Source organism: Ascaphus truei, chromosome 9, assembly GCF_040206685.1.
Source record: "Ascaphus truei isolate aAscTru1 chromosome 9, aAscTru1.hap1, whole genome shotgun sequence".
Lineage (NCBI taxonomy): Eukaryota > Metazoa > Chordata > Amphibia > Anura > Ascaphidae > Ascaphus > Ascaphus truei.
The window spans coordinates 26,557,802-26,570,052 of NC_134491.1; the positions used below are offsets into that span (position 1 = coordinate 26,557,802).

The window sequence follows — 12,251 nt, forward strand, 5'->3', positions numbered from 1 at the left end:
TCATCCCTATTTTCCTGCTAATAGCGCAAGATTAGTCATATTGTGGATATTATTTATGGGTATCCAGTGTTGCTATGTGATTCAATGAGTTATGTGTACTAAACTCAACTTCATATACCTTTCCCATGTTATACAGTATAAACAATCTACCAAATATCACTTAGCATTAGGGGAGTTGTATTAATTTATGTCAGCCCTATATAAACATGGTCCTCCAGGTCTGCTACACAAACCTGACGAAGGATTACCATATCCAAAACGCGTAGTTCATGTCGAGACCTGGAGCTTTTTGGCTGTGTGCAGACACCATAGCCAGCGCCTTGGACTTGCAGACCTGTATACCGGACGCGGGATCAGGAGCACACTGCACCGGAGTGCAGAAGCTGGCGACGTAGACCGGAAGCAGTTATTCATGTGTGAGTTACACGGTTACTCACTTTTTTTATCAAATAAAATATCCTTTTAAACTTGCATTTGTGTCTTCCCTCTTATACCTATTGGTGGTCACATCTGTGAAAAACCCTGAAGGGAGCATTAGCTGCTTGCGGCAGTGAAGGAGCAGCACAGAGGCAAGAAACCTTTCTAAAGACTTAGTACCACACATGGACGTGTGAGTACATCTATAGATTATATTCTGTTCCACACCACTTGTTTTTCATTTTAATTATTATTGTTGACTTTTAATATAATTTTTATTAATTTTTTTGCACACCCGTTCTTTTTCGTTCATACCAGTGAGTGTGTGCCCAGTAACACTGATGTCTCTGGAGCTAATAAAGCAGAGAAAGAAGAAAAAGAAAAGTATTTCTCAAGTCACAGAGGAAGTGACTGAACCACTTGAACCTGCGCTGTCAGAACAACATGTGTCAGGAAGGTGCCGAGATGTGCTGCAGATCAGAGTGATGGGCAGAATCGTCACGGGAACGGTGGAAAAGTAGGAGCAAAGGGAAGTTGAATCCTTGATCCAGGAAACAATGGTTATGTATTTGACAAGGGACATGATTTGGACAAGTATAAAAAAGGTGAACTTATGTTTATAGTAATACAATTTCTGTAAGGAAGAGCGGTTTCATCTTGAAACAATGGCTTTTTAAAATATTTTATTAATAAATTCAACAACAAATATATATATTTTCAATATAATACATCAATGGCTTATTTAATTAATACTCAGGAAAAAAGGGGATCCAACGCTCTACGGTTTTGATTATAATTGCTAATTTATTTGTGTCACACATTTCGACCTAAATAGGTCTTTCTCAAGTGACTAGGCACTTGAGAAAGACCTATTTAGGTCGAAACGTTGTGTGGCACAAATAAATTAGCATTATAATCTCAACCGTAGAGCGTTGGATCCCCTTTTTTTCCCCTGAGTATTGCCCTGGAATTACTCTGACAGGCACTCCTTGAACCAGCAGCACCGGTAAACTGTATGTATTTAATTTTTAATTGTGGTGTGCAGCATACCCCTTTATTTATTTAATTAATAGGCAGTGGATTCAGGTTATTGAGACACATTGCAGGTACCAAATAACCACACAGTCCTGCCGAAGCTACGCCATCCCGATGAGTAGCAGGGAGACCGCGTGGAGCAGTCGGTACAGACGTGAACATGGGGTAACAGAGGTGAAACACAGGCCGAGAGGCTAGATACATTGAAGTGAAGAGAATGGACAATGAAAGAGTGGTTATCAGTGAATGGTTGTGAAAATAACAGGAGTGAATACTTGTATTAACCATGCAGATCTAACAGCGTCCCACTGTATACAAAGTAAATGCTAATGACAGCAGGATACCGTATAATCTTGCATACCCATCGGATACACAGAAGAGTACTATATGTGCATATTTGCATTAGGTTTCAAAGTGTTAGAAAGCTCTCTCTCACAATATTAAACATCACAGGACATCTTAGGGTTTTATTAGTTAAAATTCACTTTATTCCTGTGCACAGCACAGCAAATCGTAATTGTCTCACTGTTCCTATCAAAGTTGCGTTGTAATAGGGTCAAGATCCCCCACTCCCTGGTGGGCTGCTCCGAATGTCATGCCACATTTTCACCAGGGGCTCCCTCCTCTTCCATATAAACTCATGTCCGTATATAGCGTACCAGCTACAAGGGCGATATATGAAGTAAATGAGTTACTATTCCCCTTCTATATCCCTGAGCCAAGTTGAGATAAAAGGAGCAGAAAGGAGACAGTGCAGAGCTGATAAAGGAGCAGAACGGAGATAGCACACAGCTGAGATATACAGTGCAGAGCGGAGACAGCAGAGCTGATAAAGGAGCAGAACGGAGATAGCACACAGCTGAGATATACAGTGCAGAGCAGAGACAGCAGAGCTGATAAAGGAGCAGAATGGAGATAGCACACAGCTGAGATATACAGTGCAGAGCGGATAAAGGAGCAGAACGGAGATAGCACACAGCTGAGATATACAGTGCAGAGCTGATAAAGGAGCAGAATGGAGATAGCACACAGCTGAGATATACAGTGCAGAGCAGAGACAGCAGAGCTGATAAAGGAGCAGAATGGAGATAGCACACAGCTGAGATATACAGTGCAGAGCAGAGACAGCAGAGCTGATAAAGGAGCAGAACAGAGATAGCACACAGCTGAGATATACAGTGCAGAGCGGATAAAGGAGCAGAACAGAGATAGCACACAGCTGAGATATACAGTGCAGAGCGGATAAAGGAGCAGAACGGAGATAGCACACAGCTGAGATATACAGTGCAGAGCGGATAAAGGAGCAGAACGGAGATAGCACACAGCTGAGATATACAGTGCAGAGCGGAGACAGCAGAGCGGATAAAGGAGCAGAACGGAGATAGCACACAGCTGAGATATACAGTGCAGAGCAGAGACAGCAGAGCTGATAAAGGAGCAGAACAGAGATAGCACACAGCTGAGATATACAGTGCAGAGCAGAGACAGCAGAGCTGATAAAGGAGCAGAACAGAGATAGCACACAGCTGAGATATACAGTGCAGAGCGGAGACAGCAGAGCTGAGATATAAAGACAGAAATTAGATAGCCCTGGGCAGAGAAAGAGCAGCGAAATAATGATAGACAACAGATAGAAAGATGCCAGATCAAAACCGAAACAGGACAGGCCTGATCACTTACATTCCAAAGAGAGCTCCCCCGAGATGAGCTGCATGATCAAAAAACTTCCAGCCCAGGACGACACCGGCAGAATCCAGAGCAAGAATAACCTTCAGAGCCTACAGAAGAGGTGTGATACAGTGAAACCTTGCACGCGCGCGCACACCCCCCCCCCCCCTAACAGGTTGTATAAGTTCAGGTGCCATGTACACAGTAATGCAGGAACCAGCACAATTCAATAAAGTTATCAATTGATGAAATGCATTAACCAACGTGTCGGTCCCCTCTAAAAAAAAAAAAAAAGGTCTGAGTTGTACTAGTTAGGGTGTTCCGAAGTAGATTTCTCCCTTCTCACTGGACCAGCCGGTCGGGTGTATATATTTTACCACTTTCACAAACTATATTGTTAAAGGTTGTGATTTCTTACCGTTTTCTGTGAATTTCTCTAAGTTTTTGTATCTCTGATGTTACACTAATAGATGGAGGAACGGTGTGTTGAAATGTTTTTATTTAACTTATGCTGTGTTTACTACATTGATTTAGTATATTTTGGTGTGCGGGAGTGCTCTTCTTGTGTTCTTTTCTGTGATTGTGCATGTGTATGCAGGGCAACTGTCAGGGAGGGGAGGGGAGCCGGGACAAATGCCCTGGGCCTGGCTGCAGTGCTGGAAGTTGAGCCTGCAATTTCTGCACCTGGCTGCAGGGCCTCTAGTTTCTGTCGTCAACAGCTGTTGCGGGGCCTCTCCCCCCGGGCAGGCCCAACTTCCACATCTGCGCCCGGGAGCCAGAGTCCCACTTCCAAGGTTAGTGTGTAGGCATTGTGTGTGTAGGTGGATTTTGTGGGGGTAATGTCTAAGGGTTTTGTGGGGATAAAATGGGAGTGATGGGAGTGATGGGAGACAGCATGTAACCAAAAGATTGTCTATACAGCAATAACCGTTACAGTCCACAATGGGACCGAAATGTTGGTTACAACTATGGACAATACAAACTTTTGATCACATTCACTGCAGTGCTGTGTCTCCTATTGCTGGGCGAAGTATTCCAAGATATATAGATAGATATGTACGTGTACACACAAATTCCAGACAAGGCTCTTCACTCTCACATCGTACACCATACTACAAAAGGAGTGGGAATAATGGTGCGTACACTCCCCGCGGTGAATGTGAACATGGGTAGGAAGATGATGGCCAGCTTAGCTTCAGGTATCTTGGTACACACGGCAGCCAGTACAGTCATTATTGCCCCAGACTGAGAACAGAAAGAGAAAGGAGACAAATCATTAGCGCTTCCACCCAACTGTACACACCATTTCCCTGCTGGAGAGAACTGCAATGCAGTCCTGTATCCCCCACTTGTATGTATGATGCACTCACTATATTATACCTCCCTGTATTTTTGCATAGCGCCGATTCACTGTTGGCTGTGCACCAGTTAATATCACACACTGGCTAGCCGGGCCTCTCCCAGAATCCCTTGCCAGGCCAAGTCCTCACTGATTACTAGGCTCTACCGAGCCAGGGCGTTGTCATCAACTTAAATTCTATCCCAAAAATGGTGTTCAGGGGCTCTCTCCCACCAGGGGCATGGATAGGACGGCTCCATGATCAATCTTACAGTGTACACATCGCCTTGACTGGGTCAAGAAAGCAGCAAGAATTCCAAGGGCACAGTGATCAGGGTCAGGAAGGTTAATTCAGTGTTGTAATGTTTTAGCAATGGTCTTAAATACGTACAGCTCCCAGCGATGGGCCAAAGCGTCCCGTGGCAGTTTTGCACAAGTAGCTGGCAAAAGTAGACACTACTCCTATAAGAGAAATATAAGGCAAAGAGAGATCATTGAGGGGCTTCCAAATATCCCTGAGTGCGAATTTGACTGACGTTTGGGATTGAGGTGAGAAAGTGGGATTTCTGTAGGGACATGGGCTACAGGGGAAGTAAAGAAATTTATATAGGGACAGGGCTATAGGGAAGTACATGTAATTTCTATACGGACAGCAGCCTGCCTATAGACAAAGTAAAGGAGATTTCTATATGGAAGGGGATACAGGGTACGCAAATAATTTCTACGGGGACTGCAGCTATAGGGATTGGGGATGTAAGGGGGGATTCATTTCTATACAGGGTTTTCTATGGGGACTAGGGCTATAGGGAAAGTAAAGGAGATTTTCATAGGGACTGAGGCTACAAGAGTAAAGATGATTTCTGTAGTGACTGGCGCTATAGGGGAAGTAGTATACGAGACATTAAAAGCAAAGATGCAGCATTCAAATGCCCAGTCTCAAAACCTTTTTCTTTTCCCCCCAGAGTCACAAATGTGATTACAGTAAAAATCCAACTTCTCAGCTTAGATGAGGTATCAGTAGGTATCAGAGGAAGTGACCTTTCAAAAATGTTATTACAGCATGAAATAAGATGCATTTGTACACTTGACACAATGCGTCCTACAGGGAATTAATAAAGAAAGCCCGTTTCATTGATTTCTGTAGAGTAACATTTGTTAGCACTCTTGTTTAGCACGCCTTTCCGTTTTGTTTATTTGAGGGGTATGCCACCAATTGCAGGTACATAAAGCAGCAATTCCCCTCCAGGACCATATTTTGAGTTTAACACGTATGTTCAGATCTTGTGCCTTGGGTGCGTCCTGTTTGTACTTTTGTATATTTTAATGTTCAGATCAGGATTTCCTTTATCTCAGACTTCTGAGGTTACGATAGTCACCTTTAGACGGCTCTGGGTTCTGGGGAGAGTCTCATTGTAACCTACTGGACACTTCAGGGTATATTCTATAAGGGAATATTGTATGCGCCACTGACTGCGCCGAAACCGGGATATCCTTAAAACATAGCCTGTTTGTGGCCTTGAGGACTGGAGTTGGCCACCCATTACATAAAATACCCCACAATACATCAAACACCTATCTCCTTAAAAATAAAAACAAGTGTTGGAAAGGGCAAGAAGAAATTAAAGGCGTTAGTCGGCAGCGATTGCTCCACCGCAGAAGACGCCATAGGCAAAACACGCATTGAGTTACAGGGTCAGGGCTGCTGCAGCTATCAATGTTTGACATTACCACTGTTAATTCCACAACACCACGTGTGATGCGTGATGCTTTCTCCACTGTTGTGTTCGAGGTCGTATACTACTATGCGCTCACAATCGCACTGATTGAACACATGCAAGTTGCTTTTCTCTCCATACATTGTTTGGACTGAACTGTGGGCTGTCAAGTGATTATGTTATACAGCAGGGGAGCTCAACTCCAGTCATCAAGCTTCCCCCCCCCCCCAACAGGTCAGGTTTTCAGGCTCTCTGCTTCAGCACAGGTGGCTCAATCAGTCTTTGACTAAGCCACTGATTGAGCTACCTGTGCCGAAGCTGGGATATCCTGAAAACCTGACCTGTTGCGGGGGGGGGGGGGGGAGGGCATGAGGACTGGAGTTGAGCAGCACTGCTATACAGGGCCTCCAACACACTGCGAGGGGTAGAGCTGGAACAGCCGTCCCCAGCACCCAGAAGTCGAGCCTGACTTACGGTTGGCTGGCGGGGCCCCCTCTTGCCTTACATTCCCTTGCTCTCCTTCCTGAACTGAATGGGTCGTGACATGGCTGCGCTCTCCCCCTCCCCCATTTAACAAACGGGCTATTCGTCTCATGATGTCTTTACCTGGGCCCCGACAAACCTGAGTGTGGGCCTGATGCTATATGTGGGATCGAGGGCAGATTTATCATCCGCTTCAAGTTTCCATCTCGCCAATAGTGTAGACCGTTCAATTATTTAACCCTTACTGGCTCGATTAAACCTATAGGATGACGGGCACTTATTGAATTTGACTTCATTAGATTGTGGATTCGCCTGCAAAATATCCGATTTCAAGTTTGAGGTCGCTTATTTTTTGCACTATAACTTGGGTTTTCCATATTGCTTCATCCTCTTGGGAGCTTTCAGTTGTCATGATTTAATTCTTTATGTATATTTCGCCAGAGTTTGGGATTTGCAGTATCTAGTTATGCGTTTGGGTCACGTTAATTTATAAAAATCGGCATTATAGGAACCATCTATTTTTTTTTGTAAACAGGTATAAATGCATCAATCCTCATTTAGTGTTGATTTAGCCAACTGAGATTAAGTCGGGAAGCCACCATGAATATGGGTGCAATATACTGTAGTTATAATTAAGTAACACTGGTCATGTGCGTTAAATTAGATACAGTATTGGGCACATCAGCAATCAGACAAAAATCAGGGGTTTCTGTAGGCGGCATGATTTTGTGTGATTTTTGATAGTAACATTGTTCCTTTTAATGTAATCACGTGAGTGGCCAGCTTCCTTTCATTTGTTTTCTTTATTACCCACATAAAGGGGCAGTGATTACTATATATGGGTATAGTTCTATACCATATACAAGGGGTGGCCAACTCCAGCCCTCAAGGGCCACCAACAGGACAGCAATTAAGAATATCCCTGCTTCAGCACAGGTGGCTTTTTCAGCTATTGGTCTACCTGTGCTGAAGTAGGGATATCCTTAAAACCTGACCTGTTTGTGGTCTTTGAGGGCTGGAGTTGGCCACCCCTGCCATACACTATATATGGGTATGGTATAGTATATAGACACTACATGTTTTTTTCTGGTATTGGGATTTGTATAGGGACTGGGGCTATAGGAGAAGTAGATGGGATTTTGATAGGGGCATGGGCTTCAGGGAAAGTATAACAAGTTTCTATAGGGGCAGGGGGCGATAAATGGAATTTCTATGGAGAGAGGCTATAGGGAAAATAAAAGGTCATTCTATAGGGACAGGAGCTTAAGGGGATGCCTAAAAGGAGGCATATTTTGGGATGTGGTACTGAGAAGGGACAAATGGGATCTCACCTGCGGACATGTAAACGGCCAGAAACTGCTCACGACCCAGAATAGAGACAATGCTGGAAGAGAAGCTCCACAGGACGTACATATTGGCTGCCATGTGGAAGAGGGAGAAGTGGCTGAAGGTGGAGAGAACCATCGGGAGGCAGAGGGACCCTGGGAACCGGAGAGGACACACACTTAGAGAGAAGAGAAGGGGCTGATACAAACCGGGGGCAGATACGAGAGGAGATAGGGTATACACACAAATATATAACACAAACCTGTGTATGTGTATATGTGCGTATGTGCATACACACAATATTCTATAGTGCCACCAACGTGCGCACTGCTTTACAAAAGGGAATACTTTACAGAGAACTATAATACAATAAGTGCAGCAAACAAACTCAGGCAATCGGAAAGGAAATCCCTGCTCCGGAGAGCTTACAATCTAAGTGGTATGTTGGGCGATTTACAGAAAGAAAAAGCAACACAGGGCAGTACGGATTTTCTAATCTATTTATTAAGCCAAATATTTGTGCGACGTTTCGACCTACATAGGCCTTTCTCAAGTGATAAGTGGCATGAGAAAGACCTATATAGGTCGAAACGCTGCACAGCTGTATGGCTTAATATATAGATTAGAAAATCTGTAGTGCCCTGTGTTTCTTTTTCTTACCATATATACTGGTACTCACAGGCCATCCCTTATCACAGGAGCACCAGTAACTGTATTACTGATTTCATTTATGGTGTGCAGCAGGTATCATTATTATGGGCGACTTACAGAGACAGCAGGTGAGGGAATGATGGCAGTGCCTGGCCTCAATGGTCGATACGGTCCGTAACCTTTAGTCTAGGCTATTGAAAAGCTTAATTCTGAAAGAGGGTTGACTTAAAGGCAGGGAGAGAAGGTGCTTGGCGTATACCGAATGTGAGGTACTTCCACAGGTAAGAGGCAGAGGCAAAAAGGTTTAAGGCAAGAGAGAAGTGGAGGTGGAAGGGGTGGAGACGACTTAGAAGCAGAGCACAGAAAACGAGCAGGGCCATAACGAGAAATCAAAGCTGATATGTAGAGAGCATCAGAAAAGTGGAGAGCCGTGAAGATGAGAAGTGAGAGTACACGCATAAACACATACATGCTGTTTATATATGTTGCATAAATGGTCCAGCACACTTGGAACATTTCTCAAAATACAATATTTATTTGGAGATCACCAACTAAAACATCTTTTGCGAAATCTTCCAAGTGTGCTGGACCCCTTGCAACCTATATAAAAATACCTGTCCAGGACACGTTAGTTTAGAACTAATAGGAGTGCCTTACCAATAGATATATATCTATATATCTATCTATAGATCTATCGATATATCTATCTATCTATCTATCTATATATATATATATATAGATGTAGATATATATATATACACAATACACACAAGGGTCAGTAGTGTAAGAGACACTCACGGGACACAGGGTTGGATGTGAAGTATCGGATCATCGTGTGTTGCAGGGAGGGGACCCTCCACAGGCAGAACACCAGTACGTTAGCTGCAACTATACCTGTAACAGAACACAGAGGATTACAGGCGCACACTCCCCTAATAACTGGGTGCAATGGGCTAAAGGGTCAATGCAATGTAGGAGCAAAGTGACATAATGAGTGAGATTTAGTTTAGTGGCTCATCCTTACCCGATACTGTTCGCTGCCCATCACTCAGGTTGTTCCACCACTGGTTTACCTACAGGGACACATGTAATTGCACACCCGTGTTAACTTCCTCGCGCCAGTGCCCTGCAACACAACGGCGGACATATTTAATACTGGCGCATAATGATTGAATGATTCTATGAGGTTGGAAATCGCAGGCAAGTCTGATGGGGTGTGTGGTATTAGGGTGAGAAAGTGGATGCAAAGGGGGCTTTCTAGAAAGTCTTGGGGGGAATAGGGGAAGTCAAGGGGATTTCTATAGAGACTGGGGCTACAGGGAAGTAAAGGGATTTCTAGAGAGACTGGCGCTGTAGGGGGAGTAAATGGAAGATGCTAAATGGAATACTGTACACAGTCCTACTCCTCTCTGGCAGCCAGGGGTTAATGGAGGTGCAGCTATTACAGTAACTCCCAGAAAAGGAAGTCTGGCTGTATCCTATAAAGCGGACCGGTTACCTGCTTCCTGAAGTCCCCCTCCTTCGGGGGCCGTAACTTCTCCAGCCAATCAGCTCGGACATCGTCCAGATAATTTTTCATACGAGACTTTAGGGACTCATACTGCCAGATAGCAGCAATTCCAAAGGAACAGCCTGAAAACTGATTACACAGATACTCATCATTATACAGAGAAACACGTGCGCCTTCATTATCAGTGTGTAGATACTCAGCAGCATTATGAAGCACAGCATGTTCACTATCAATGTATACCAATACTCTGCATCATTATACGGAGCAGTGTTCATTATCAGTGTTATAAATACTCTGCATCATTATACAGGAGTGATCACAATCAGTGTATAGAGATACTTATATGACAGTGTATTTATCAATGTATACTCTGCATTATACAGCGCAGTGTTCATTGTCAGTGTATATAAACACACAGCATCACTATACAACACAGCATGTTCACCATCAGTCTATAGACACTAAGCATCATTAGTGTAGATACAGTACTCATTCTACAGCACAGCGTTAATGATCAGTGTGTGGATACTCATTATTATACAACGTGCTTGTTTATTATCAGAGTATAAATACTCATAATCAGTGTATACTCCAGACCACTATACGGCGCAGCATACAGTAGTATAGTATTTATACCCCCACAGTGAAGAGGAGCGGTTTGTAGAGTTGTCGCAGTGTGTGGGAGCGCGTGGGAGCACCTAGCTCAGTCACGAGGGGTGTGAGGCTGCTTCTGACTGGATCGGGGGTGCTCCTAACCTCAGACTCCCCTCGCTCAGGCTTCTTGGGAGCCTTTCTAAATCCATTCCTCTGCTCAATAACAACCCTGGGGGAAGAAGATTGATGCATTTAAGGCATCTCTGAACATTACACTGACAGCAGGGAACAGAGCTTAGAACAGTCTTGCTAAATAAATGGAATACATGCTGGACTTTCCTTTCGATAAACTGACAGACCCTATAAAAGTCTTAAAGTATACATAAAATATACGAGGGAGGCTCTGTCCTATAAAAACAGAGACAGATCCTATAATACTCCTGTTGTATAAATGGAATATACGATGGAGGCTCCATCCTATCAACTAAAACACGGACCCTATAATAATCCTGTAGTATACATGGGATATATATGCATGTATGTATACACCTGCGTCCCTGACACCAGCTCCTCCCAGCACACGCTCTCAGTGTCCAGCAGGCCGCTGCCATCTTGATCCTTTACAACCAGCTGTTTATTCTTCAGAGCTCCCTGAGCATATACATCTTATATACACCTGCGATACAGAACACATTAGTAGATATTTAATATACTGCTCTGTTAATATAAGGACCTATCACACAAAATACAGATCATACACAATATTACAGATTAAATTGTAAGCGCCCGTTTCCCTCAAATATATTTGTGTTATACTACTCCATGCTTGGTTGTTGTACTGCACCGATCAGATGTGCACCAAATTAATATAACAATTACTAAACAAATAAAATGTATGAATGAAAAGGGAGTATAATAAAGTGGATTAATAGTGGAATATTAATAGTAGAATAACTAGAGCTTGGAAGAGAAGATTTACACAAATATACATGTGTATATATTATAAATAATATAATAATAATATAAATATATACACATTAGTATACACATTAATATATTATAATATGTGTATTATTTAGAAAGTGGCCTGGTGTCAGAAATCAGCAGGAGCTTCGGGGTAATACATCTATAATGGGGGGTGGGGGGAGTCAGAGGTTACACACACCGACCAGTCCTCGGGGTAAGAGGTCACATGCCCCAAGTGTGGAGTCAAGACAGCAAACCGGGCAGGGATGTTAGGGGTCACATATACATGCCCTACAGTTTAAAAGCCGCACCGAGAAGAACTTAGTGGGTCAGAGCTGAGGGAGCTCACACACACAGGTCACGCCGCTGTCACGTGGATATAGCCATCTAACTACCGCAAGCCCCTCGCCCGGGCCTCACGTTATCACCGCGTCGGTCCGAGAGCAATCTACACAGCACAGGCCAGCAGCCCCTGAATTCACGAGGGTTTGACACTTCCTGCCAGCCCCGCCTCTTCCGTTCTGAGGAGGAAACTAAGGACGCGTGC

At 43.8% G+C, this 12,251-nt stretch overlaps 1 protein-coding gene across 4 annotated transcripts; it reads right to left on the reverse strand.

The window, feature by feature from the left end:
• Positions 1-1,917: 1,917 nt before the first annotated feature.
• Positions 1,918-12,251, reverse strand: PARL (presenilin associated rhomboid like). Of its 4 annotated transcripts, none has more exons than XM_075614015.1 (11): positions 12,125-12,251; positions 11,288-11,414; positions 10,781-10,967; positions 10,133-10,273; positions 9,659-9,707; positions 9,433-9,528; positions 7,989-8,138; positions 4,851-4,921; positions 4,264-4,365; positions 3,133-3,230; positions 1,918-2,114 (listed from the first exon to the last, which is right to left on the reverse strand). In XM_075614015.1, exons 2-11 carry the CDS (start codon positions 11,347-11,349, stop codon positions 2,009-2,011), a joined length of 1,062 nt encoding a protein of 353 aa, XP_075470130.1. In that variant the 5' UTR covers positions 11,350-11,414; positions 12,125-12,251; the 3' UTR covers positions 1,918-2,008. The 4 variants fall into 4 exon arrangements, with proteins under 4 accessions (XP_075470130.1, XP_075470131.1, XP_075470128.1 ...); XM_075614016.1 differs by having other exon boundaries at positions 12,058-12,244; XM_075614013.1 differs by having other exon boundaries at positions 12,016-12,244.

Coding starts and splice junctions, on each gene's coding strand:
- PARL (XM_075614015.1), bottom strand. CDS start 11,349: ATGGCAGCGGCCTGCTGGACACTGAGAGCGTGTGCTGGGAGGAGCTGG. Junction 10,968..11,287: donor AGCTGGTGTCAGGGACGCAG/GTGTATACATAC, acceptor TTCTTCCCCCAG/GGTTGTTATTGAGCAGAGGA. Junction 4,922..7,988: donor GGCCGTTTACATGTCCGCAG/GTGAGATCCCAT, acceptor TTTCTCTTATAG/GAGTAGTGTCTACTTTTGCC.